The sequence below is a fragment of the Coregonus lavaretus genome (assembly GCF_964263955.1).
Source record: "Coregonus lavaretus genome assembly, chromosome: 23".
Taxonomy (NCBI): Eukaryota; Metazoa; Chordata; class Actinopteri; order Salmoniformes; family Salmonidae; genus Coregonus; species Coregonus lavaretus.
In genome coordinates, this window is record NC_140010.1 from 15692618 (window position 1) to 15719031 (window position 26414).

The following is a 26414-nucleotide window of genomic DNA, read 5'->3' on the forward strand; positions in this document are numbered from 1 at the left end:
GATTGTGATGAAAGAAATAAAAGCTGAAATAAATAATTCTCTCTACTATGTTACTAGGATTAAATGTCAGGAATTGTGAAAAACTGAGTTTAAATGTATTTGGCTAAGGTGTATTTAAACTTCCGACTTCAACTGTGTATACAAAGGTATGTGGGCACCCCTTCAAATTAGTGGATTCGGCTATTTCAGCCACACCCGTTGCTGACAGGTGTATAAAATCGAGCACACAGCCATGCAATCTCCATAGACAAACATTAGCAGTAGATTGGCCTTACTGAAGAGCTCAGTGACTTTCAACGTGGCACCGTAATAGGATGCCACCTTTCCAACAAGTCAGTTTGTCAAATTTCTGCCCTGCTAGAGCTGCCCCGGTCAACTGTAAGTGCTGTTATTGTGAAGTGGAAACATCTAGGAGCAACAACGGCTCAGCCGCAAAGTGGTAGGCCACACAAGCTCACAGCACAAGACCGGTGAGTGCTGAAGCGCGTAACGCGTAAAAATCGTCTGTCCTCGGTTACAACACTCACTACCGAGTTCCAAACTGCCTCTGGAAGCAACGTCAGCACAAGAACTGTTCGTCGGGAGCTTCATGAAATGGGTTTCCATGGTCGAGCAGCCACACGGTCGAGCAGCCACAAGGTTAAGATCACGATGCGCAATGCCAAGCGTTGGCTGGAGTGGTGTAAAGCTCGCCGCCATTGGACTCTGGAGCAGTGGAAATGCGTTTTCTGGAGTGATGAATCACGCTTCACCATTTGGCAGTCCGACGGACGAATCTGTAAGTAAGCATTTCACTGGAAGGTCTACCTGTTGTATTCAGCGCATGTGACAAATATAATTTGATTTGAATTGATCTGGGCTTGGCGGATGCCAGGAGAACGCTACCTGCCCCAATGCACAGTGAGGAATAATGGTCTGGGGCTGTTTTTCATGGTTCGGGCTAGGCCCCTTAGTTCCAGTGAAGGGAAATCTTAACGCTACAGAATACAATGACATTCTAGACGATTCTGTGCTTCCAACTTTGTGGCAACAGTTTGGGAAAGGCCTTTCCTGTTTCAGCATAACAATGCCCCCTTGCACAAAGTGAGGTCCATACAGAAATGGTTTGTCGAGATTGGTGTGGAAGAACTTGGCTTTAAAAATACAGATGTGGGGATTTGTGCTTTTGCACATAATTACGTAACTCTATCTCCCCCAGTAAAATTAATCCCGTACGACTAGGGCTTATGCGGTTTGAATAATACTGTGAAAATTATGATAATGCCCTTTTAGTGTAAGAGCTGTTTGGTGGGATAGAGTTTTGGCCTGCCTGGTGACATCACCAGGCGGTAAATTAGTTAATAGACCAATAAAAAAAGAGTTCCAAACCTCTCTGCCGGTAACAGCTAGTTTTCAGTTTTTCCCTCCCCACTTAGACCACTCCCAGACACTCCTAGCTAAATTCTAGCTTGAGAAATTGCTATTTGCTCTATTTTTGACCATTTTAATTGAAAACAATCACAGTAAGGTACTTAATTGCTAGCCAGAAATTATTTGATATTGAGATAAAAACAGCTGCATTGAACCTTTAGGCTCTTGAGTGAAATGACAGCTAATTGAGATGGCCCCTCTCTGGGCTGAGTGCTAGCAGAGGACACACAGCTTTCAACCGCCATTGGTGAAATGGCTCATCATAATCAAAAGAAAATTGTAGAGTGTGGCCAGTCGGTGGATGGAGACATCAAGATAAATGTAACAGGAAGATGGGCCTCTTTGACAAGTGGTTTAGATTCTATTTCTTTAGTTGTTGTTTTTTTTCTCCATTTTTTTCTTCTTCATCTATCTATCGCTGTAGAGGCAGTCGGGGGTTCACACTCAGTCACTTCTAAATTACAACTAAACCAGAATTCCAGTGCACATCAATAGCTATGATAGTCTCTAGAGCTTAAATTAGACTGGTGCACAGAGAATAGTGACTCTGTGGTATAAGTGTTTTTCTCAGTATGCTGGTATTTTGCAGTTTCCGTAAGCATTTATTCTCTCACAGCCACTTGGGACAGGGACAGAAAGAGTGGCAGAGAGAGACAGACACAGACAGAGAGACCTGAAATTACACTGAACAAAAATATAAATGCAACATGTAAAGTGTTGGTCCCATGTTTATTGAGCAGAAATAAAAAAATCCCAGAAATGTTCCATTCACATAAAAAGCTTATTTCTCTCAAATGTTGTGCACAAATTTGTTCACTGTTAGTGAGCATTTCTCTTTTGCCAAAATAATCCATCCACCTGACAGGTGTGGCATATCAAGAAGCTGATTAAACAGCATGATCATTACAAGGTGCACCTTGTGCTGGGGACAATAAAAGGCCACTTAGAATTGTGCAGTTTTGTCACACAACACAATGCCACAGATGTCTCAAGTTTTGAGGGAGTGTGCAATTGGCATGCTGACTGCAGGAATGTCCACTAGAGCTGTTGCCAGAGAATTGAATGTTCTCGTTTTAGAGACTTTGACAGTACGTCCAACTGCAGACCACGTGTAACCACGCCAGCCCAGGACCTCCACATGTATGGAGGGGTGGGTGCGGTGAGGGGGCGAGGTGCGGTGAGGAGTATTTCTGTCTGTAGTAAAGCCCTTTTGTGGGGAAAAACTCATTCTGATTGGTTGGGCCTGGCTCCCCAGTGGGTGGGCCTGGATGCCAAGTGGGTGGGCCTATGCCCTCCAAGGCCCACCCATGGCTGCACCCCTGTTCAGTCATGTGAAATCCATAGATTAGGGCCTAATGAATTCATTTCAATTGACTGATTTCCTTATATGAACTGTAACTCAGTAAAATCTTTGAAATTGTTGCATGTTACGTTTATTTTTGTTCAGTATATAAGCTCCTCTCAACATCTGTTCTCACAACAATACACTGGGCATATGTCAGACGTTCCATTTGCATCGTGACTTCGTGCTCAGAAATGTGTGAACAAGCAAGTGAATGCGTGGCTGACAGACAGACGGACGCACAATGAAGGAAGGAGTACGGCCCAATTAAACACTGCTTCTGCCATGGGAGAAAAGGTCATTGAGTGAAATGTCATAACACAGCAACACGGCTGACCGATCCTGCCTGACATTTCTAAATAGAAATGTGTCGCTGCCTGGGACACTTTTTTATCCTCCTCTTTTTCTCTGAGAACCACAGCGCGTCATGCTATATTTAATGTATTGTTGGTTATGCACTTTAAGCTCTTTTTTTCCCTTCCTAAACACAGACAGACACAGACAGGACTTTATGAACTTCAATATTCCACTGAAATGGAAACACAAAACAAAGACGACGAGTCTCCTGATGGCCTGATTGGCTCCAGTGCCCAGATGCTAAATGTGGGCATTGTCACCATTCAGGTGGGGAGGAAATAGATATCTTTTATTTTTATTTTATTTTATTTTTGTACCTTTTATTTAACCAGGTAAGCCAGTTGAGAACAAGTTCTCATTTACAACTGTGACCTGGCCAAGATAAAGCAAAGCAGTGCGATTAAAAACAACAACACAGAGTTACATATGGAATAAACAAAAACAAAACGTACAGTCAATAACACAATAGAAAATCTATATACAGTGTGTGCAAATGTAGTAAGTTATGGAGGTAAGGCAATAAATAGGCCATAGTGCAAAATAATTACAATTTTGTATTAACACTGGAGAGATAGGTGTCCACAAGATGATGTGCAAATAGAGATACTGGGGTGCAAATGAGAAAAAGAAATAACAATGTAAATAACAATATGTGGATGAGGTAGTTGGGTGGGCTAATTTCAGAATGGCTGTGTACAGGTGCAGTGATCGGTAAGCTGCTCTGACAACTGATGCTTAAAGTTAGTAAGGGAGATAAGTCTCCAGCTTCAGAGATTTTTGCAGTTCGTTCCAGTCTGATGATGGGGCATCAGATAGCATAATATTGCCTGTTTCCAGAAGCACCCTGGGCCTCTGAAGACGGCACTCCAGGACGTTCAGAGTAGCAGACCTCATTGTGGGAAGCCAGCTCTTATCAGCGCTAGCGATCGTGGGTATAATATAGAAATCAAATCAAATCAAATTTTATTGGCCACATGCGCCAAATACAATAGGTGCAGACATTACAGTGAAATGCTTACTTAAAGCCCTTAACCAACAGTGCATTTATTTTTAATAAAAAAGTAAAATAAAACAACAACAAAAAAGTGTTGAGAGAAAAAAAGAGCAGTAAAATAAAATAACAGTAGGGAGGCTATATATACAGGGGGGTACCGGTGCAGAGTCAATGTGCGGGGGCACCGGCTAGTTGAGGTAGTTGAAGTAATACAGTGGGGAGAACAAGTATTTGATACACTGCCGATTTTGCAGTGTTTCCTACTTACAAAGCATGTAGAGGTCTGTAATTTTTATCATAGGTACGCTTCGACTGTGAGAGACGGAATCTAAAACAAAAATCCAGAAAATCACATTGTATGATTTTTAAGTAATTAATTTGCATTTTATTGCATGACTTAAGTATTTGATACATCAGAAAAGCAGAACTTAATATTTGGTACAGAAACCTTTGTTTGCAATTACAGAGATCATATGTTTCCTGTAGGTCTTGACCAGGTTTGCACACACTGCAGCAGGGATTTTGGCCCACTCCTCCATACAGACCTTCTCCAGATCCTTCAGGTTTCGGGGCTGTCGCTGGGCAATATGGACTTTCAGCTCCCTCCAAAGATTTTCTATTGCGTTCAGGTCTGGAGACTGGCTAGGCCACTCCAGGACCTTGAGATGCTTCTTATGGAGCCACTCCTTAGTTGCCCTGGCTGTGTGTTTCGGGTCGTTGTCATGCTGGAAGACCCAGCCACGATCCATCTTCAATGCTCTTACTGAGGGAAGGGGGTTGTTGGCCAAGATCTCGCGATACATGGCCCCATCCATCCTCCCCTCAATACGGTACAGTCGTCCTGTCCCTTTTGCAGAAAAGCATCCCCAAAGAATGATGTTTCCACCTCCATGCTTCACGGTTGGGATGGTGTTCTTGGGGTTGTACTCATCCTTCTTCTTCCTCCAAACACGGCGAGTGGAGTTTAGACAAAAAAGCTATATTTTTGTCTCATCAGACCACATGACCTTCTCCCATTCCTCCTCTGGATCATCCAGATGGTCATTGGCAAACTTCAGACGGGCCTGGACATGCGCTGGCTTGAGCAGGGGGACCTTGCGTGCGCTGCAGGATTTTAATCCATGACGGCGTAGTGTGTTACTAATGGTTTTCTTTGAGACTGTGGTCCCAGCTCTCTTCAGGTCATTGACCAGGTCCTGCCGTGTAGTTCTGGGCTGATCCCTCACCTTCCTCATGATCATTGATGCCCCACGAGGTGAGATCTTCCATGGAGCCCCAGACCGAGGGTGATTGACCGTCATCTTGAACTTCTTCCATTTTCTAATAATTGCGCCAACAGTTGTTGCCTTCTCACCAAGCTGCTTGCCTATTGTCCTGTAGCCCATCCCAGCCTTGTGCAGGTCTACAATTTTATCCCTGATGTCCTTACACAGCTCTCTGGTCTTGGCCATTGTGGAGAGGTTGGAGTCTGTTTGATTGAGTGTGTGGACAGGTGTCTTTTATACAGGTAACGAGTTCAAACAGGTGCAGTTAATACAGGTAATGAGTGGAGAACAGGAGGGCTTCTTAAAGAAAAACTAACAGGTCTATGAGAGCCGGAATTCTTACTGGTTGGTAGGTGATCAAATACTTATGTCATGCAATAAAATGCAAATTAATTACTTAAAAATCCTACAATGTGATTTTCTGGATTTTTGTTTTAGACTCCGTCTCTCACAGTTGAAGTGTACCTATGATAAAAATTACAGACCTCTACATGCTTTGTAAGTAGGAAAATCTGCAAAATCAGCAGTGTATCAAATACTTGTTCTCCCCACTGTATGTACATGTGGGTAGAGTTAAAGTGACTATTCATAAATAATTAACAGAGTAGCAGCAGCGTAAAAATATGGGGTGGGGGGGGCAGTGCAAATAGTCCGGGTAGCCATGATTAGCTGTTCAGGAGTCTTATGGCTTGGGGGTAGAAGCTGTTGAGAAGTCTTTTGGACCTAGACTTGGCACTCAGGTACCGCTTGCCGTGCGGTAGCAGAGAGAACAGTTTATGACTAGGGTGGCTGGAGTCTTTGACAATTTTGAAGGCCTTCCTCTGACACCGCCTGGTATAGAGGTCCTGGATGGCAGGAAGCTTGGCCCCAGTGATGTACTGGGCCGTACGCACTACCCTCTGTAGTGCCTTGCAGTCGGAGGCCAAGCAGTTGCCATACCAGGCGGTGATGCAACCAGTCAGGATGCTCTCGATGGTGCACCTGTAGAATTTTTTGAGGATCTGAGGACCCATGCCAAATCTTTTCAGTCTCCTGAGGGGGAATAGGCTTTGTCGTGCCCACTTCATGACTGTCTTGGTGTGTTTGGACCATGATAGTTTGTTGGTGATGTGGACACCAAGGAACTTGAAGCTCTCAACCTGTTCCACTACAGCCCCGTCGATGAGAATGGGGGCGTGCTCAGTCCTCTTTTTTTTCCTGTAGTCCACAATCATCTCCTTTGTCTTGGTCACGTTGAGGGAGAGGTTGTTATCCTGGCACCACACTGCCAGGTCTCTGACCTCCTCCCTATAGGCTGTCTCATCGTTGTCGGTGATCAGGCCTACCACTGTTGTGTCGTTGGCAAACTTAATGATGGTGTTGGAGTCGTGCCTGGCCATGCAGTCATGGGTGAACAGGGAGTACAGGAGGGGACTGAGCACGCACCCCTGAGGGGCCCCCGTGTTGAGGATCAGTGTGGCAGATGTGTTGTTACCTACCCTTACCACCTGGGGTTGGCCCATCAGGAAGTCCAGGATCCAGTTGCAGAGGGAGGTGTTTAGTCCCAGGATCCTTAGCTTAGTGATGAGCTTTGAGGGCACTATGGTGTTGAATGCTGAGCTGTAGTCAATGAATAGCATTCTCACGTAGGTGTTCCTCTTGTCCAGGTGGGAAAGGGCAGTGTGGAGTGCAGCCAGTGTAGTCATCATGCACATAGTCACTGTTGGACATACACGGGCTGTACGCATACAGACATGCATGCCAAGCATGCACACATGTACTGTTTTCTCTGTACCCTTCTATATCTATTTTCCCATTTCCCTCTTTCATTCAAACATCCTTCTACTGTACATTCACAGTACTGTAATCACACAAATGGGTAGACACTGTAGAAAAGGCTAGAGACCACACCTTCTTGGTGACCACAACACACACTTGCGCACACGCACTCACACACACAGATTTTCTTTATAGCTGTGCATTGAATATAGCAGCTGAGCATTATTGCTGATGTATGGTTTTTGCCCAGAGTATTCCAGTTTAGTTTTCTTACGCCGGCTTGATCAAGGGGAGAGATTAAATTGAGGAGAAAATAGTAAAATGTGGGCAGGCTTTGTCTTCCTGTTGACATTAAATCAGCCCAAGGTACTGACTCTCCCTCAAGAAGAAAATCACTCACAAGCAGAGCCAGGCCAGGCGGATGCTGCCACACTACCTGTCCTACTGTTATTTTCAGGATTGGGTAAAGGTGAACATACCTGAGATAGTGTAGTGTTTGCAGGTTTCCTCTTCCTAACAGAACAGAGAGAGCAGGAGTAGAGTAGAGTGCTGCAGTAGACTCTCCAGTAGACGTGACTCAGTAGATGTGTAGAGTAGAGCATAGAGCAGCCATTCCTCCAAGCGGTGTGGAACTAAAACACTGAAACTAAACTCAGCAAAAAAAGAAACGTCCTCTCAATGCCAACTGCGTTTATTTTCAGCAAACTTAACATGTGTAAATATTTGTATGAACATAACAAGATTCAACAACTGAGACATAAACTGAACAAGTTCCACAGACATGTGACTAACAGAAATTGAATAATGTGTCCCTGAACAAAATCAAAAGTAACAGTCAGTATCTGGTGTGGCCACCAGCTGCATTAAGTACTGCAGTGCATCTCCTCCTCATGGACTGCACCAGATTTGCCAGTTCTTGCTGTGAGATGTTACCCCACTCTTCCACCAAGGCACCTGCAAGTTCCTGGACATTTCTGGGGGGAATGGCCCTAGCCCTTACCCTCCGATCCAACAGGTCCCAGACATGCTCAATGGGATTGAGATCCGGGCTCTTCGCTGGCCATGGCAGAACACTGACATTCCTTTCTTGCAGGAAATCACGCACAGAACGAGCAGTATGGCTGGTGGCATTGTCATGCTGGAGGGTCATGTCAGGATGAGCCTGCAAGAAGGGTACCACATGAGGGAGGAGGATGTCTTCCCTGTAACGCACAGCGTTGAATTTGCCTGCAATGACAACAAGCTCAGTCCGATGATGCTGTGACACACCGCCCCAGACCATGACAGACTCTCCACCTCCAAATCGATCCCGCTCCAGAGTACAGGCCTCGGTGTAACGCACATTCCTCGACGATAAACGCGACTCCGACCATCACCCCTGGTGAGACAAAACCGCGACTCGTCAGTTAAGAGCACTTTTTGCCAGTCCTGTCTGGTCCATCGACGGTGGGTTTGTGCCCATAGGCGACATTGTTGCCGGTGATGTCTGGTGAGGACCTGCCTTACAACAGGCCTACAAGCCCTCAGTCCAGTTTCTCTCAGCCTATTGCGGACAGTCTGAGCACTGATGGAGGGATTGTGCGTTCCTGGTGTAACTCGGGCAGTTGTTGTTGCCATCCTGTACCTGTCCCGCAGGTGTGATGTTCGGATGTACCGATCCTGTGCAGGTGTTGTTACACGTGGTCTGCCACTGTCCGTCCTGTCTCCCTGTAGCACTGTCTTAGGCGTCTCACAGTACGGACATTGCAATTTATTGCCCTGGCCACATCTGCAGTCCTCATGCCTCCTTGCAGCATGCCTAAGGCACGTTCACGCAGATGAGCAGGGACCCTGGGCATCTTTCTTTTGGTGTTTTTCAGAGTCAGTAGAAAGGCCTCTTTAGTGTCCTAAGTTTTCATAACTGTGACCTTAATTGCCTACCGTCTGTAAGCTGTTAGTGTCTTAACGACCGTTTCACAGGTGTATGTTCATTAATTGTTTATGGTTCATTGAACAAGCAATGGAAACAGTGTTTAAACCCTTTACAATGAAGATCTGTGAAGTTATTTGGATTTTTACGAATTATCTTTGAAAGACAGGGTTCTGAAAAAGGGACGTTTCTTTTTTTGCTGAGTTTACCTTGAACTTTCCCTGCTGACTGATGTATCTGATGTATGTCTGAAAGGGAGTTAAAGGTAAGGCTGGGTTTTATTAAAGCTATAACCATCACTTTTCTCTCTCCTCTCATCTTCTCCTAGTGCCAACTATAGAAGACGTCTCCTCGGCCCTGCCTGAGACCACCACTATCATCACCACCACAGTCACAGTCAAGGGCCCAGTTAACACCACGGTTCCAGCAGACCCCAGGGATGGGAGAGAGAGAGAGGTGGGTAACCCTGCGGAGGACCCCCATGGTACAGCTGACCCCACCACCCCAGTGATCCCTCCCACCCCCAGGCGCTTCTGTGAGGGAGCGATGAGGAGGGGTATCTCCTGGCCCCAGACACACACTGGAGCCACAGTGGAGAGACCCTGCCCCAAAGGAACCAAAGGTACTATCAGGAACCGGGAGGGTGTGTGTGTGGGTGTGGGTGTGGGGGTGGGTGCGTGCGCGCAGGGGTATGTGTTCCTCTGTGTATGAACATGTTAGTGTGTTTACACATTTGTCTTTCATATAGCCTTCCTTACATTAGACAAGGTGCCAAGATGTGATGTTCATTACCTACAATATGCTAATAGTGCCAAATAATCAATTATTCCGTGACGGAACTGTCAAAACAGACAATATAGGAAGATAAAAGAAACGGTAGGTGGGGGGATGACTTATCATTGTTATTTCAATAATATGGAAATGGAATGTATGGAATGCCTGACATGAAGGCTTACAAATAGGTAGTAACACTATGGCAACACTGTTCATTGTTGAGAAGAATGCAGTAAAATATGCAGTACAGAGCATCTTATTAATTGACAACCAGCAGTTAGACTACAAGGACACAGACAGTGATTCCTACAGTATATAGCTGAAATGTATGAGAATCTCTCACAGTCTAGTGTCCACTCAGTTAGACATCACAAAGCTGGCAATCTTCCTAGTTCCTACTGGTCAGCCATGTTTCACATCATAGCTTTTTTTGACCATGGCTGTCCTCAGTCATTTGTTTGTCCTGCTCTACAGAGGCCAGTTAAGAGGAGGACAGGAGCAGTAGGAGGACAAAGAGTTGGCCTGGCCTCTATTTAATTTATTTGTATTGAACCTTTATTTAAACAGGCTATTCTCATTGCGATACAATCTATTTTGCAAGAGATATAACCGTGTATTCAAGATGGCAGTGGTCAGCAACATCACAAAAAGTTACACAAATAAATGCACACATACAATACACAATAAAAACAGACAATAGAGGGTTGTGTAACTGTTGTTTGTTGTGTGTTTCTCCAGGCATCGCCTCCTACCTCTGCACAGTAGCAGGGGAGACCTGGAACCCAAAGGGGCCCGACCTCAGCAACTGTACCTCCCACTGGGTTGCTCAAGTGGCACAAAAGGTTGGTCAGCAGTGTGGCTCCTGGGTGGCAGGGAGGGAAGGAACAAAACAACACACCAACTTTTCTCTACTTTATCTGAAAGGGCACAGTGTATCTGTGTTTGTATGGCACCTTGTTGGTTGCAAGACTAAGGACGTGGTTTGCCCATACATACTGTATTCCACTGAATGACTCCTAGATATGAACAAAAATGTTCTGTGAATTTATGTGGCCTATAGCTAGCAGCATTAATATTGATTTGAGTTTTAATCAGTATGTGATACATTACTTGTGTACTGGTCTGACACTGTGATGCCTATCATCCAAAGATGTTGCACCAATGACCCTGAGACTTTTCCTGCTGTGCTGTTTTCTTCCTTTCTCAACATGAAATCAGTAGTATCCATTGTTATCACATAGTTAACGTACCACATTCCAGGTACGGATCTTAATTTGACCTGTATTGTCGCAGCTAAATAATCCTGCAGCAACAGGATTTGAACATTTAGTCAAACATTTTGCTTGATTGATGGTTAGGCTATTATGTGGTCAAAATGAGGCTTCATGGAAAGTGGAATACTGTTAATATAACCTTGTGTTAGTGCAGGTTTTCAGTGAATTTATGTAAATCACGAAGCTCATCTACATTTCCTGCGGCGTAGGAAAATTGGTAGCAACAAAAGAGTGATCAAATTCAGATCTTACATTTAGTAAGAAACAAGTAATTAAAAGCTTAAACGGGGCCTTTAATATTGCAGTTTTTTTTTCCAACTCTAGATCCGTAGTGGGGAGAATGCGGCTCAACTAGCCAATGAGCTGGCCCACCACACACAGGGCCCGGTGTTTGCCGGTGACGTCAGCTCGTCAGTGCGTCTCATGGAGCAGCTGGTTGACATCCTGGATGCTCAGCTCCAGGAGCTATTACCTAAAGACAAGGACTCGACCGGGCGGAGCTTCAACAAGGTAATATAAAATAATATATGCCATTTAGCAGACGCTTCAAGTACATACTGTAAATCTGAGTGTACAGTGCATTCGGAAAGTATTCAGACCCCTTCACTTTTTCCACATTTTGTTACGTTACAACCTTATTATAAAATTGATAACATTGTTTTCAATCTACACACAATACCCCATAATGACAAAGCAAAAACAGGTTTTTAGATTTTGTTGCAAATGTAAAAGAAAAAACCCTCATATCACATTTACATACAGTTGAAGTCGGAAGTTTACATACACTTATGTTGGAGTCATTAAAACTCGTTTTTCAACCACTCCACACATTTCTTGTTAACAAACTATAGTTTTGGCAAGTCGGTTAGGACATCTACTTTGTGCATGACACAAGTAATTTTTCCAACAATTGTTTACAGACAGATGATTTCACTTATAATTCAATGTATCACAATTCCCGTGGGTCAGAAGTACACTAAGTTGACTGTGCCTTTAAACAGCTTGGAAAATTCCAGAAAATGATGTCATGGCTTTAGAAGCTTCTGATAGGCTAATTGACATAATTTGAGTCAATTGGAGGTGTACCTGTGGATGTATTTCAAGGCCTACCTTCAAACTCAGTGCCTCTTTGCTTGACATCATGGGAAAATAAAAAGAAATCAGCCAAGACCTCAGAAAAAACATTGTAGACCTCCACAAGTCTGGTTCATCCTTGGGAGCAATTTCCAAACGCCTGAAGGTACCACGTTCATCTGTACAAACAATAGTACGCAAGTATAAACACCATGGGACCACGCAGCCGTCATACCGCTCAGGAAGGAGACGCGTTCTGTCTCCTAGAGATGAACGTACTTTGGTGCGAAAAGTGAAAATCAATCCCAGAACAACAGCAAAGGACCTTGTGAAGATGCTGGAGGAAACAAGTAAAAAAGTATCTATATCCACAGTAAAACAAGTCCTATATCGACATAACCTGAAAGGCCGCTCAGCAAGGAAGAAGCCACTGCTCCAAAACCGCCATAAAAAAGCCAGACTACGGTTTGCAACTGCACATGGGGACAAAGATTGTACTTTTTGGAGAAATGTCCTCTGGTCTGATGAAACAAAAATAGAACTGTTTGGCCATAATGACCATCGTTATGTTTGGAAGAAAAAGGGGGAAGCTTGCAAGCCAAAGAACACCATCCCAACTGTGAAGCACGGGGGGCCAGTATGTAAAATGTATGCACTCACTAACTGTAAGTCGCTCTGGATAAGAGCGTCTGCTAAATGACAAAAAAAAAAGCATGGGTGTGGCAACATCATGCTGTTGGGGTGATTTGCTTAAGGACAACGAAGTCAAGGTATTGGAGTGGCCATCACAAAGCCCTGACATCAATCCTATAGAAAATGTGTGAGTCGAACTGAAAAAGCATGTGTGAGCAAGGAGGCCTACAAACCTGACTCAGTTACACGAGTTCTGTCAGGAGGAATGAGCCAAAATTTACCCAACTTATTGTGGGAAGCTTGTGGAAGACTACCCGAAACGTTTGACCCAAGTTAAACAATTTAAAGGCAATGCTACCAAATACTAATTGAGTGTATGTAAACTTCTGACCCACTGGGAATGTGATGAAAGAAATAAAAGCTTAAATAAATAATGATCTCTACTATTATTCTGACATTTCACATTCTTAAAATGAAGTGGTGATCCTAACTGACCTAAGAGAGGGAATTTTTACTAGGATTAAATGTCAGGAATTGTGAAAAACTGAGTTTAAATGTATTTGGCTAAGGTGTATGTAAACGTCCAACTTCAACTGTAAGTATTCAGACCCTTTACTCAGTACATTGTTGAATTATCTTTGGCAGCGATTACAGCCTCAAGTCTTCTTGGGTATGACGCTACAAGCTTGGCACATCTGTATTTGGGAAGTTTCTCCCATTGTTCTCTGCAGATCATCTCAAGCTCTGTCAGGTTGGATGGGGAGCATCGCTGCACAGCTATTTTCAGGTCTCTCCAGAGATGTTCAATCGGGTTCAAGTCCTGGCTCTGATATTCAGAGACTTGTCCCGAAGCCACACCTGCGTTGTCTTGGCTGTGTGCTTAGGGTCGTTGTCCTGTTGGAAGGTGAACCTTCGCCCCAATCTGAGGTCCTGAGCGCTCTGGAGCAGGTTTTCATCAAGAATCTCTCTGTACTTTGCTCCGTTCATCTTTCGCTCGATCTTGACCACTCTCCCAGTCCCTGCCGCTGAAAAAGCATCCCCACAGCATGATGCTACCACCACCATGCTTCACCGTAGGGATGGTGCCAGGTTTCCAAATAGTTCAATCTTGGTTTCATCAGACCAGAGCATCTTGTTTCTCATGGTCTGAGAGTCCTTTAGGTGCCTTTTGGCAAACTCCAAGCGGGCTGTCATGTACCTTTAACTGAGGGTGTCTTCCGTCTGGCCACTACCATAAAGGCCTGATTGGTGGAATGCTGCAGAGATGGTTGTCCTTCTGGAAGGTTCTCCCATCTCCACAGAGGAACTCTGGAGCTCTGTCAGAGTGACCAATGGGTTCTTGGCACCTCCCTGACCAAGGCCCTTATCCCACTATTGCTCAGTTTGGCCGGGCGGCCAGCTCTAGGAAGCGTCTTGGTGGTTCCAAACTTCTTCCATTTAAGAATGATGGAGGCCACTGTGTTCTTGGGGAGCTTCAATGCTGCAGACATTTTTTGGTACCCTTCCCCAGATCTGTGCCTCGCACAGACCTCTCTCAGATCTCTACGGACAATTCCTTTGACCTCATGACTTGGTTTTTGCTCTGAGATGCACTGTCAACTGTGGGACCTTATATAGACAGGTGTGTGCCTTTCCAAATCATGTCCAATCATTTGAATTTACCACAGGTGGACTCCAATCAAGTTGTAGAAACATTTCAAGGATGATCAATGGAAACAGGATGCACCTGAGCTCAATTTAGAGTCTCACAGCAAAGGGTCTGAATACTTACAGTACCAGTCAAAGGTTTGGACACACCTACTCATTCAAGGGTTTTTCTTTATTTCTACTATTTTCTACATTGTAGAATAATAGTAAAGACTTCAACACTATGAAATAACACATATGGAATCATGTAGTAACCCAAAGTGTTAAAAAAAAGAAAAAATATTTGAGATTTGAGATTCTTCTAGTAGCCACCCTTTGCCTTGATGACAGCTTTGCACACTCTTGGCATTCTCTCAACCAGCTTCATGAGGTAGTCACCTAGAATGCATTTCAATTAACAGGTGTGCCTTGTTAAAAGTTAATTTATGGAATTTCTTTCCTTCTTAATGTGTTTGAGCCAATCAGTTGTGTTGTGACAAGGTAGGCTTGGTATACAGAAGATAAATGTTAAAAAAATAGCCCTATTTGGTAAAAGGTGAAGTCCATATTATGGCAAGAACAGCTCAAATAAGCAAAGAGAAATGACAGTCCATCATTACTTTAAGACATGAAGGTCAGTCAATACAGAACATTTCAAGAACTTTGAAAGTTTCTTCAAGTGCAGTCGCAAAAGCCATCAAGCGCTATGATGAAACTGGCTCTCATTAGGACCACCACAGGAATGGAAGACCCAGAGTTACCTCTGCTGCAGAGGATAAGTTCATTAGAGTTACCAGCCTCAGAAATTGCAGCCCAAATAAATGCTTCACAGAGTTCAAGTAACAGACACATCTCAACATCAGCTGGTCAGAGGAGACCTGCGTGAATCAGGCCTTCATGGTCGATTGGTGCAAAGAAACCACTACTAAAGGACACTAGTAAGAAGAAGAGACTTGCTTGGGCCAAGAAACACGAGCAATGGACATTAGACCAGAGGAAATCTGTCCGTTGGTCTGATGAGTCCAAATTTGAGATTTTTGGTTCTAACCGCCGTGTCTTCGTGAGATGCAGAGTCTGTGAACGGATGATCTCAGCATGTGTGGTCCCACCGTGAAACATGGAGGAGGAGGTGTGATGGTGTGGGGGTGCTTTGCTGGTGACACTGTCTGTGATTTATTTAGAATTCAAGGCACACTTAACCAGCATGGCCCCCACAGCATTCTGCAGCGATACGCCATCCCATCTGGTTTGCGCTTAGTGGGACTATCATTTGTTTTTCAACAGGACAATGACCCAACACACCTCAAGGCTGTGTAAGGGCTATTTGACCAAGAAGGAGAGTGATGGAGTGCTGCATCAGATGACCTGGCCTCCACAATCCCCCGACCTCAACCCAATTGATATGCTTTGGGATGAGTTGGACCGCAGAGTGAAGGAAAAGAAGCCAACAAGTGCTCAGCATATGTGGGAACTCCTTCAAGACTGTTGGAAAAGCATTCCAGGTGAAGCTGCTTGAGAGAATGCCAAGATAGTGCAAATCTGTCATCAAGGCAAAGGGTGGCTACTTTGAAGAATCTAAAATCTAAAATATATTTTGATTTGATGTCTTCACTATTATGCTACAATGTAGAAAATAGTAAAAATAAAGAAAAACCCTTGAATGAGTAGGTGTGTCCAAACTTTTGACTGGTACTATATGTAAATAGGGTATTTTAGTTTTTTATTTGTAATACATTTGCACACCAAAACAAACTACAGTTTTTGTAGATTGATGATGATAAAAAAAAAAAAAAAAACATTTTAGAATAACGTAACGTAACAAAATTTGGAAAATGTGAAGGGGTCTGAATACTTTCCGAATGCACTGTATGTGACCCCAGGTAGGCTAGTTAAGTTGAGCACCATATACTGTATAAACATGCGTGTATATATCTGGGTGGGTAGTATTCCCTCCTCTCCTGCCCTCCCTGCCCCTCCCGTTGCCCCCCTCAAGGTACTCTCACTGCAGAAAGTTAAATTTTAGCAAGTCATTTATCTTATTTTAAGATATTTACCTTATTAAGACGATTTAAGGTAAAATATCTTGAAATAAGATAAATTATCTGCCGATGACGTTAGATAATTTAGCTTGTTAAGAAAAAACAAGAAAAACCCACAAATGTAAAGCTAATTATAAGTCACTCATTAACCCCCAACACCCACCCACCCCTCCACAACCACAAGTCTTCCTCCAGGTGAGGTGGAGGAGGGAGTGAGGAAAGGCAGCCCCAGCCCTTAGGGGGAGCTGTGGCTGCGGTGAGGGAGGGAGCTCATTCTTCCAGCCCCACCTTTTCCTAGAAATGACTGGGTTCTAAAATGCAGCTTTCTCACCTGGCAGCTCTGACTAAGAGCTAATGGATAGCAGCCCCCTGCTAGCCAACACATAATAACTCTCCTCTCTACCACCAGACAGGCAAGAACAGAGCTGCCTTCCCTCCTCCAGAGCACTTACCATGTCTCTCTGAGTGAAGGGCCCAAGCACAAATCTGCCACAGTCATATGGAGAAATGAATGACAGTTTTACAGTGTTATTCAGAACGCAAAGGTGAAAGCTATCCTAAAAGCAAAGTGGATTTTGGCGTAGGGTTTTCTTTGTTACCTTTGTAGCTAGTCCTAGACTGAACCTTTCTGTCTATGTTCTGGCTGTACTGTCTTACAACAGCACAATGCTATACTCCTGCAGCCACGACTTAGCTAGCTGTGGGAATAATGAACCAGTCTCTTTTGACTGAGACAGACCAACAAAGGCTCTAAAATAAAACCAAGAGCTGGCAGACTGTTATAACCTCAGTGCCATGGAATCCAAATTACCCTCTCCTACTTTGTTTATTGTCTCAATTCTCGGTTCGTTTAGAACCTAACAATTATCTCAGTGCTTTATAAAGCATCGTTAATGCAAAGCATAGGAATTTAATCTCAGCAATTCCCCCTCTACAACGCTATGCTGTGCAGCTTTGTCTCGGCCAGCAAAGCCCTTGTAGTTATGTAAGCTAGATACATATTCAGATACTGCTTCCGAAACACATTTAGAATGTGCTTCATAATATATTATGAGCATCTTATTTCATCTACCTAACATAAGGTTTATACATTATCATTTCCTTCCTGATTCGAGTTGGGTAAGTGGTATATTTTAGGATATATGTTTTCTAAAGACATAGACTAACCTCTTTCTTTCCCCTAAGCTTTTTGCTTCCTAATAGTGTGTCTCTTGTTCTTGATCCTGTCTTTTTGTTAAAAAGCTTCAAAAGAGAGAGAGGACTTGCAGGGCATATATGAAGGTATACCTGCTGGTTCCACATAGACACCTCTACCTCTTAAAGTATCCACAATATGATCAGTAGTGTTGGTGTTGCTCTGTCTGTGTCTGTCTGTCTGTCTGTCCGTGATTATCTGCTGGCTTGTCTGTATGCACAACATGGCCACCTGTCTCTCTGCTTGTGCATCTGCCAGCCTGTCTTTCTGCCTGTGTTTGTTAGCCTGTCGGTATGTCCATCGATCTCAATACCTCTCTAGTCACCTGTCTGTCTGTCTGTCTATCTGCCTGCCTGTCTGTCAGTCAATATGTCTTATCTTTAATATCTCTCCTTCTATCACTTATCTCTCTCTCCATCCCCCTCATTCCCCATCCCTCTCTCGATCCCTCCCTCCCTCTCTCCTATCTGCTCCTTGTGCGTTGTATGAGTAATTGCCTTCCCACGGCCGTAATTGTACCTCCCTGTCACCCATAAGTGTGATCAAAGTGGCAGTGTACCCAGTTTTTCACGTGCTTACATTTTACCAGTGTCTTCTTGTTCTTCCTCTCGCTGACATTTTTGTGTTTGTCTGATGGATTCATGTTCAGTCCCATTAATGTGTTTGTGTTCATATCGGATTTGTTGGGTCTTTTTAATTCCTTTCTCTCTCCATGTCATTTTCCTTTCCTTCGAGTTTATAATCTGAGAGCAGGTCCTGTTGAAAGAAGTGGCTCTGGCGTAAACAAACAGTGGGCCTGCCTTGCACGGCACAAACCAGCTATCTCAGACCTTGTGTCTCTCTCATCAGCCTCTCTGTTCGACTGGTGGGAGCATTCTTCACCATGATGAGTTAGGGCTGTTTTTACTGAGGTCTCTTTTACTGTGAGAAATGGGGATATGTCTCCGTCAACTTGATTTAAGGCTGTCTTCTTTATGCATCACCATCCATCAATAGGCAATGTTAGTGAAGTCCGCACGACCACCATTACCCAAGCATTTCCTCCTCGCTGTGGGGCATCTTGGGTAACACCCTTGTGATTGTTGTGTTGTGCGACCTCCACCCAGGCGAGAATAAAAGAGGACTCAATCAGAACAGTTTTTTTTATTTTAACACGGCCACAAATTGGAGACATGGATTTGTTTAGTTTTTTGTTCCTCCTTCACGCCTATAAGGGGGGTTCTCACCAGGAGGGAGGACCGTTGAGTGTTTCTCTGTTTGTCTGGGGTGTAATGGTCCTAGCCCTGTAATCACTACTGCTACTCTGACCCCCCTCTCCTCTCTCTGACCCCTCTCCCCTCTCCTCTCCTCTCTTCTCCGACTCTCTTCCTCTCTCCTTTCCTCTCCTCTCTCCTATCCTCCCTATCCCCTCTCTGACTCCCCCATCACAGTCCAATAAAGGACACACCAGTAGCGTTTGCCGGCCGAGAGTAATTAGCACCTTTGAACAGAGTGCATGCTGTAATTTGCGCAGTCAGACATCCACCAGCGGGTGGTCCCTAAAACGCAGCGTGCCGAGCGATCAGCAGACATACAGCAAATCAACATTATATGTTGTGTGTGTGGTCCTTAACAGAGGCTCTATCTATCCCTTCTGAAGGGTCAGCATTCCCCCATAGAGAGACACAGACAGAGGCTATAGGTATCCGATTCAGAGCTGGGCTGTATGCCTATCATAGCTCTAGGTAATAATGGCAGCCATGCTGTGTGGTCGGTTTACATGTTGTGGTGATTGGTTAATAATCGGTCTGGTTTGATAGCGAGGGACTACAGGGTTTAATTAATGATGTATATAAACCCTGGATTGCTGATGCAATGTATTGGCACTCCCCAGTAGGAGCAGTCCTCCATAGGAATGAATGGAATTCTACAATATTTCAATTAAATGTTTCAAGGACAAAATTACATGTATTGAAGTATTTTGTTGTTGTAGTGGGCACAGTAACATTAGTAATCTAAAAATATATATACTTTAAGGAAAATGTTTTTATATATTTTTATGTTTAGCTCACACAAAATAATTTAAAAGTATGCATTAAGGTGTCTGTAATAAAATAAATGTGTCAAAAACAAATATAGATATTAGTAAATGCATTTCTATAGCTTCCAAAATATTTTTTACAATGGTGGGGGAGTGCCAAGATGGAAGCACGGTGGCTTCAACAAATCGCCCCCATCAGTCATCTAGTGTATCTATAAATCATTGGGTTTAATCCCCCAAATGGTTAATCCAGGCAACAGGGTAATTGTGCCTATGGTCAATTAGTGTGTGTGTGTGTGTGGATGATAATCACAGCTTTGCACTAATTGGTACAGTGAGTGACTTTTTATTTTTCCTAATTACCACTATAATGTAGCCTGGGCCTCTGCTGTGGTTAATGGCACCTGTGGTTAAATTGTCTCTGGTTTATCGGGCCATGGGTTGATATGGATTTGTGGGATAATTATGCCGATGGCTATGTTTATCTGTGGGGCTAGCCTAGCATTTCTGTGTGGATATGAATATGCTAAGCTACATGGGAGTCATCAGTGCAGCTAGCATTAGCAATGTTGTGTGGATATAGATATGCTAAGCTACATGGGAGTCGTCAGTTGGGCTGGCGTTGGTGATGCTGTGTGGATGTAGATATACTAAGCTACATGGGAGTCATCAGTAGGGCTAGCGTTAGCGCTGCTGTGTGGATATAGATATGCTAAGCTACATGGGAGTTGTGAACTCTCCTGCACAGGGTCACAGGGACCTCCATTTTGATCAACATATGATACTTTTTCTAGGGAGGGTTTGGAATGTTTTGCTTACTTTCTGCTTATCAGCCAAGCAGGAAATGAAAGGATTGCCATTGAAAACAAGCAGAATTATCCCCTTCTTTACTTCGACTGCTACCCATGAAACAAATGATTTCAGTTTTTTGATAACATTTTCCCCTCAAGGAAGGAAAAACTGCACATTTCAAGGCCATTATGACCAGATCCTGTTATGGAATATATTCATTGTTAGGGAAGAGGAAGATAATTGTTCTTTGGGAAAAGTAAGATGTTTAAGAACAGGAACTAAGAGAGCAGTATTGAGGAAGAACTGCTCCATTCATTTGAAAAACATTTGGTTTGTGTTCCAACTTCCCCTCTGGCACAGTTTTGTTATTCAAAAGAAAATAAATGGGTCTAAACCAGGGAAATGGGGAGACAACTTCCTCTAGTTTATATTCTGTGACCGCCATGCCATCTTTAAGTGATGTTTTAATTTAAATGTATCTTCATATCATCCTATAATGCCAGTGACCTTATTTATTGTATTTTTTAGTTGTTGTTGTTGATGTGCTTGTCCTTGCTTGCCATCAGCATCATATGCCTTCCTTGCCCCCTTTCTGTCTTCATGCTGCAGACAGTTGTAGAAGTTATGAGGTATAAAAAAAGCAACAAACTCTGACATTTGTTTCACGGATACAGGCCATTGTAGATACGGTTGACAACCTCCTGAGGCCGGAAGCCCTGAAGTCCTGGGAAGACATGAATTCCACGGAGCAAACGCACGCCGCCACCATGTTACTGGATACCCTGGAGGAAGGAGCCTTCGTCCTTGCCGACAACCTGATTGAGCCCGCTGTAGTCAAAGTGCCTGCAGACAATATCAGTATGTTTATTTTCTTCTCTCTACCCTCCCTGCCCGTCACTCATAAAAAGGAAAAACGAGACAGACACGTCTGCCAGTTACAATCCACAGTTTAATTATTATTTTAATTAAACTGTGGCCATGTCTTGGAAGAAAGTTACTTTGACCTCAGTAGTAAAATGTGCTTTTTTACAACTGTTTGTTATGTCCAAGGAAGTGGAAGTTAACATTCACAACAGTTCTGTAGAAACATACTGATGTTAGGTTCCATTGGCTTATTCATTCTAGACACAGAAAAATTATCTGGACAGCTATTCCTCCAGGAGAAAGGCAAAGTGGTTTTTAAAAAGACCACATTTAGTTGAAGTCACAGTAGGAGGTTTGATGTCTCACTCAGCGCCAGGCAAGCTAATATGTTCTCACAGGCAGTTTATTAGCAATGTGATCTCATTCATTTAAGTCAGCTTTGTGCAGTGAACTGTCATTTTCCCACACAAGCCTCTTTGTTCCATGGTTATGGGTTCCCCGCTCACCTTGCAAGATAAGCTGTCCGGTCTACTCATGGAAAATCAAAGAAATCAATTGAATAATGTAATATTCTATACGGTAGCTATATCCTCTAACCCTGCCTTAACCCATTCTCAGTAAATGGTAAATAGAAGCAGATAAGGAAAAGCTGATGCACTGCAGCCTGCAAATGCACAATTATTATTTTTGTCTATACACACCATGAATACTTTAATAGTTGCATAGTTTATGTGCTTTAAGCACACAAGGCCTCAACAACAGATTTCTCCAAGCTACCACCTTTTCTTACGAGAGAGAGAGAGAGAATTTCAGAGATTTGCTCGCTGGCGAGGCCAGAGTTATCTGAACCCATAGGGGGAAGAAAAAGTAAAAAACTATGATATTTTTGATCTGCAGCAGGTTGTATGGTGGTGTGATCTCTCTCTCTCTCTCTCTCTCTCTCTCTCTCTCCATCTCTCTCTCCATCTCTCTCTCCATCTCTCTCTCTCTCTCTCTCTCTCCATCTCTCTCTCTCTCTCTCTCTCCATCTCTCTCTCCCTGAGGAGCTCTGTAGGCCAGGGTTACAGGGAGCAGCTTAGTGCTTTTTTTAAAATAGTAAGTAGCGTTGGATGGGATATTGATTGAGATTGGATTCTGTAGCTGGAACACTGGACATGGCTGCTCTCTTGTTTCACCCTTCCCAACCTTTATATCAGAGCTCTATTATACACTGTGTGTTGCTATTGAAACCAATGATGTATATACAGTGAGGGAAAAAAGTATTTGATCCCCTGCTGATTTTGTACGTTTGCCCACTGACAAAGAAATTATCAGTCTATAATTTTAATGGTAGGTTTATTTGAACAGTGAGAGACAGAATAACAACAAAAATAAACAGAAAAACGCATGTCAAAAATGTTATAAATTGATTTTGCATTTTAATGAGGGAAATAAGTATTTGACCCCCTCTCAATCAGAAAGATTTCTGGCTCCCAGGTGTCTTTTATACAGGTAACGAGCTGAGATTAGGAGCACACTCTTAAAGGGAGTGCTCCTAATCTCAGTTTGTTACCTGTATAAAAGACACCTGTCCACAGAAGCAATCAATCAATCAGATTCCAAACTCTCCACCATGGCCAAGACCAAAGAGCTCTCCAAGGATGTCAGGGACAAGATTATAGACCTACACAAGGCTGGAATGGGCTACAAGACCATTGCCAAGCAGCTTGGTGAGAAGGTGACAACAGTTGGTGCGATTATTCACAAATGAAAGAAACACAAAATAACTGTCAATCTCCCTCAGCCTGGGGCTCCATGCTCCTGAGATGTGTGCAAACCTGCTGGCCAACTACAAGAAACGTCTGACCTCTGTGATTGCCAACAAGGGTTTTGCCACCAAGTACTAAGTCATGTTTTGCAGAGGGGTCAAATACTTATTTCCCTTATTAAAATCAAAAATCAATGTATACAATTTTTGACATGCGTTTTTCAGGATTTTTTTGTTGTTATTCTGTCTCTCACTGTTCAAATAAACCTACCATTAAAATTATAGACTGATCATGTCTTTGTCAGTGGGCAAACGATCAAATACTTTTTTCCCTCACTGTAAACCCTGGATTGCTGATGGTATGTATTGGCCATTGAGAGGCATTGTAGCCACAGGTCGCAATAGGAATTAATGAAATTCTACAATATTTCAATTCAATGTTTTAAAGGAACAAATTACATGTATTTAAGTATTTTTGATGTTTTAGTGGGGACAGTAACATTAGTAATGTCAACAAATTATACTTTTAAGCTTTTTATGTATATACAGTGGGGGGGGGGAAGTATTTAGTCAGCCACCAATTGTGCAAGTTCTCCCACTTAAAAAGATGAGAGAGGCCTGTAATTTTCATCATAGGTACACGTCAACTATGACAGACAAAATGAGATTTTTTTTCAGAGAAAATCACATTGTAGGATTTTTAATGAATTTATTTGCAAATTATGGTGGAAAATAAGTATTTGGTCAATAACAAACGTTTCTCAATACTTTGTTATATACCCTTTGTTGGCAATGACACAGGTCAAACGTTTTCTGTAAGTCTTCACAAGGTTTTCACACACTGTTGCTGGTATTTTGGCCCATTCCTCCATGCAGATCTCCTCTAGAGCAGTGATGTTTTGGGGCTGTCGCTGGGCAACACGGACTTTCAACTCCCTCCAAAGATTTTCTATGGGGTTGAGATCTGGAGACTGGCTAGGCCACTCCAGGTCCTTGAAATGCTTCTTACGAAGCCGAAGCCACTCCTTCGTTGCCCGGGCGGTGTGTTTGGGATCATTGTCATGCTGAAAGACCCAGCCACGTTTCATCTTCAATGCCCTTGCTGATGGAAGGAGGTTTTCACTCAAAATCTCACGATACATGGCCCCATTCATTCTTTCCTTTACACGGATCAGTCGTCCTGGTCCCTTTGCAGAAAAACAGCCCCAAAGCATGATGTTTCCACCCCCATGCTTCACAGTAGGTATGGTGTTCTTTGGATGCAACTCAGCATTCTTTGTCCTCCAAACACGACGAGTTGAGTTTTTACCAAAAAGTTCTATTTTGGTTTCATCTGACCATATGACATTCTCCCAATCCTCTTCTGGATCATCCAAATGCACTCTAGCAAACTTCAGACGGGCCTGGACATGTACTGGCTTAAGCAGGGGGACACGTCTGGCACTGCAGGATTTGAGTCCCTGGCGGCGTAGTGTGTTACTGATGGTAGGCTTTGTTACTTTGGTCCCAGCTCTCTGCAGGTCATTCACTAGGTCCCCCCGTGTGGTTCTGGGATTTTTGCTCACCGTTCTTGTGATCATTTTGACCCCACGGGGTGAGATCTTGCGTGGAGCCCCAGATCGAGGGAGATTATCAGTGGTCTTGTATGTCTTCCATTTCCTAATAATTGCTCCCACAGTTGATTTCTTCAAACCAAGCTGCTTACCTATTGCAGATTCAGTCTTCCCAGCCTGGTGCAGGTCTACAATTTTGTTTCTGGTGTCCTTTGACAGCTCTTTGGTCTTGGCCATAGTGGAGTTTGGAGTGTGACTGTTTGAGGTTGTGGACAGGTGTCTTTTATACTGATAACAAGTTCAAACAGGTGCCATTAATACAGGTAACGAGTGGAGGACAGAGGAGCCTCTTAAAGAAGAATTTACAGGTCTGTGAGAGCCAGAAATCTTGCTTGTTTGTAGGTGACCAAATACTTATTTTCCACCATAATTTGCAAATAAATTCATAAAAAATCCTACAATGTGATTTTCTGGATTTTTTTCTTTCTCATTTTGTCTGTCATAGTTGACGTGTACATATGATGAAAATTACAGGCCTCTCTCATCTTTTTAAGTGGGAGAACTTGCACAATTGGTGGCTGACTAAATACTTTTTTTCCCCACTGTATATTTGTATGTTTAGCTCACATAATATAATTAAAAAGTATGCATTAAGATGTCTGTAATAGAATAAACGTGGCAAAAAACGAATGTAGACATTAATAAATGCATTTCTATAGCTTCCAAAATATTTTCTACAATGGTGGGGGAGTGCCAAGATGGAGGTACGGTGGCTTCAACACAGCACCCCCAACAGTCATCTAGTGTATCTATATAAATCATTGATTGATACTTGATCTATCAGTAATGTATACCACTAACATTCTCTTCTCCTTTTCCCTCTTGCCCCTCCTCCCTTCCCCTCTCTCTCTGCTCTTCCCCCTCTACTTCCCCCTCACCTTGTCCTCCTCAAGTGCTGGATGTGTATGTGCTCAGTACAGACGGCCAGGTGCAGGACTTCAGGTTCCCCCAGACCAGCAAGGGTGGAGCCTCCATTCAGCTGTCTGCAAACACAGTCAAAGTCAACAGTAAAAACGGTAATGGGGGGAATGAATAAATGAATGTGATCATGCTGAAGGAGCATTGCCCTTCACTGAGACAGTGGCTGAAGGATAGAAATTAGTAGCAATTTTATACGTTCACAATGCCACCATAAATCTTATTCTAATGTGTTTTTTCCCAGGTGTGGCCAAGCTTGTGTTTGTCCTCTATAAGCACCTGGGCCAGTTCCTCAGTACAGAGAACGCCACGCTCTGGGGAGGAGGTGGCAGAGGAGGAGGACGTAACCTCTCAGACCTGACCGTCAACTCGCACATCCTGGCCGCCTCCATCACCAAGGAGTCCAGCCGTGTGTTCGTGTCTGACCCCGTCATCTTCACCCTGGAGCACCTCGACGTGAGTTCCCCTTCCCCTGAGAAAATCCTGGAGCGCTGGTGTCAGGCTGCGGTGTGATTCAGTGCAGGGGGAAATACTGGGAAAGGAAATGGCAGTGTTGTCTTTAGTAGTTGGAAGATAAATGCCAATGTCATAAGATACAGCTGCACTGTGAGCACGGCTGTAAAATATCAATACATGTGTATACGTTTCTGTTAGTTTACATAGAAAATGCTACCATGTTTATGACAGATTTCAATATACTGTAATTGTTTATAATTGCACTTGGCATGACAGACAATAAGTAAAAATCAAATCAAGGTTTATTTGTCGCTTACACAGATTAGCAGATATGCACTGACTATCTTGCACTTA

The 26414-nt window shown here is 43.4% G+C and overlaps 1 protein-coding gene across 1 annotated transcript in view; it reads left to right on the plus strand.

Annotated features, from left to right (window-relative positions):
- Positions 1–26414, plus strand: part of LOC311150637 (adhesion G protein-coupled receptor L2-like) — a gene marked incomplete at its 5' end in the record, with an annotated part of 133947 nt that overhangs the window by 77973 nt on the left and 29560 nt on the right. The window contains 7 exons of the mRNA XM_084188128.1: positions 9364–9657; positions 10548–10651; positions 11408–11593; positions 17698–17736; positions 21137–21320; positions 25580–25702; positions 25849–26060. Of these exons, the coding sequence (XP_084044254.1) occupies positions 9364–9657; positions 10548–10651; positions 11408–11593; positions 17698–17736; positions 21137–21320; positions 25580–25702; positions 25849–26060 (1142 nt within the window). The remainder of the gene's footprint in view (positions 1–9363; positions 9658–10547; positions 10652–11407; positions 11594–17697; positions 17737–21136; positions 21321–25579; positions 25703–25848; positions 26061–26414) is intronic.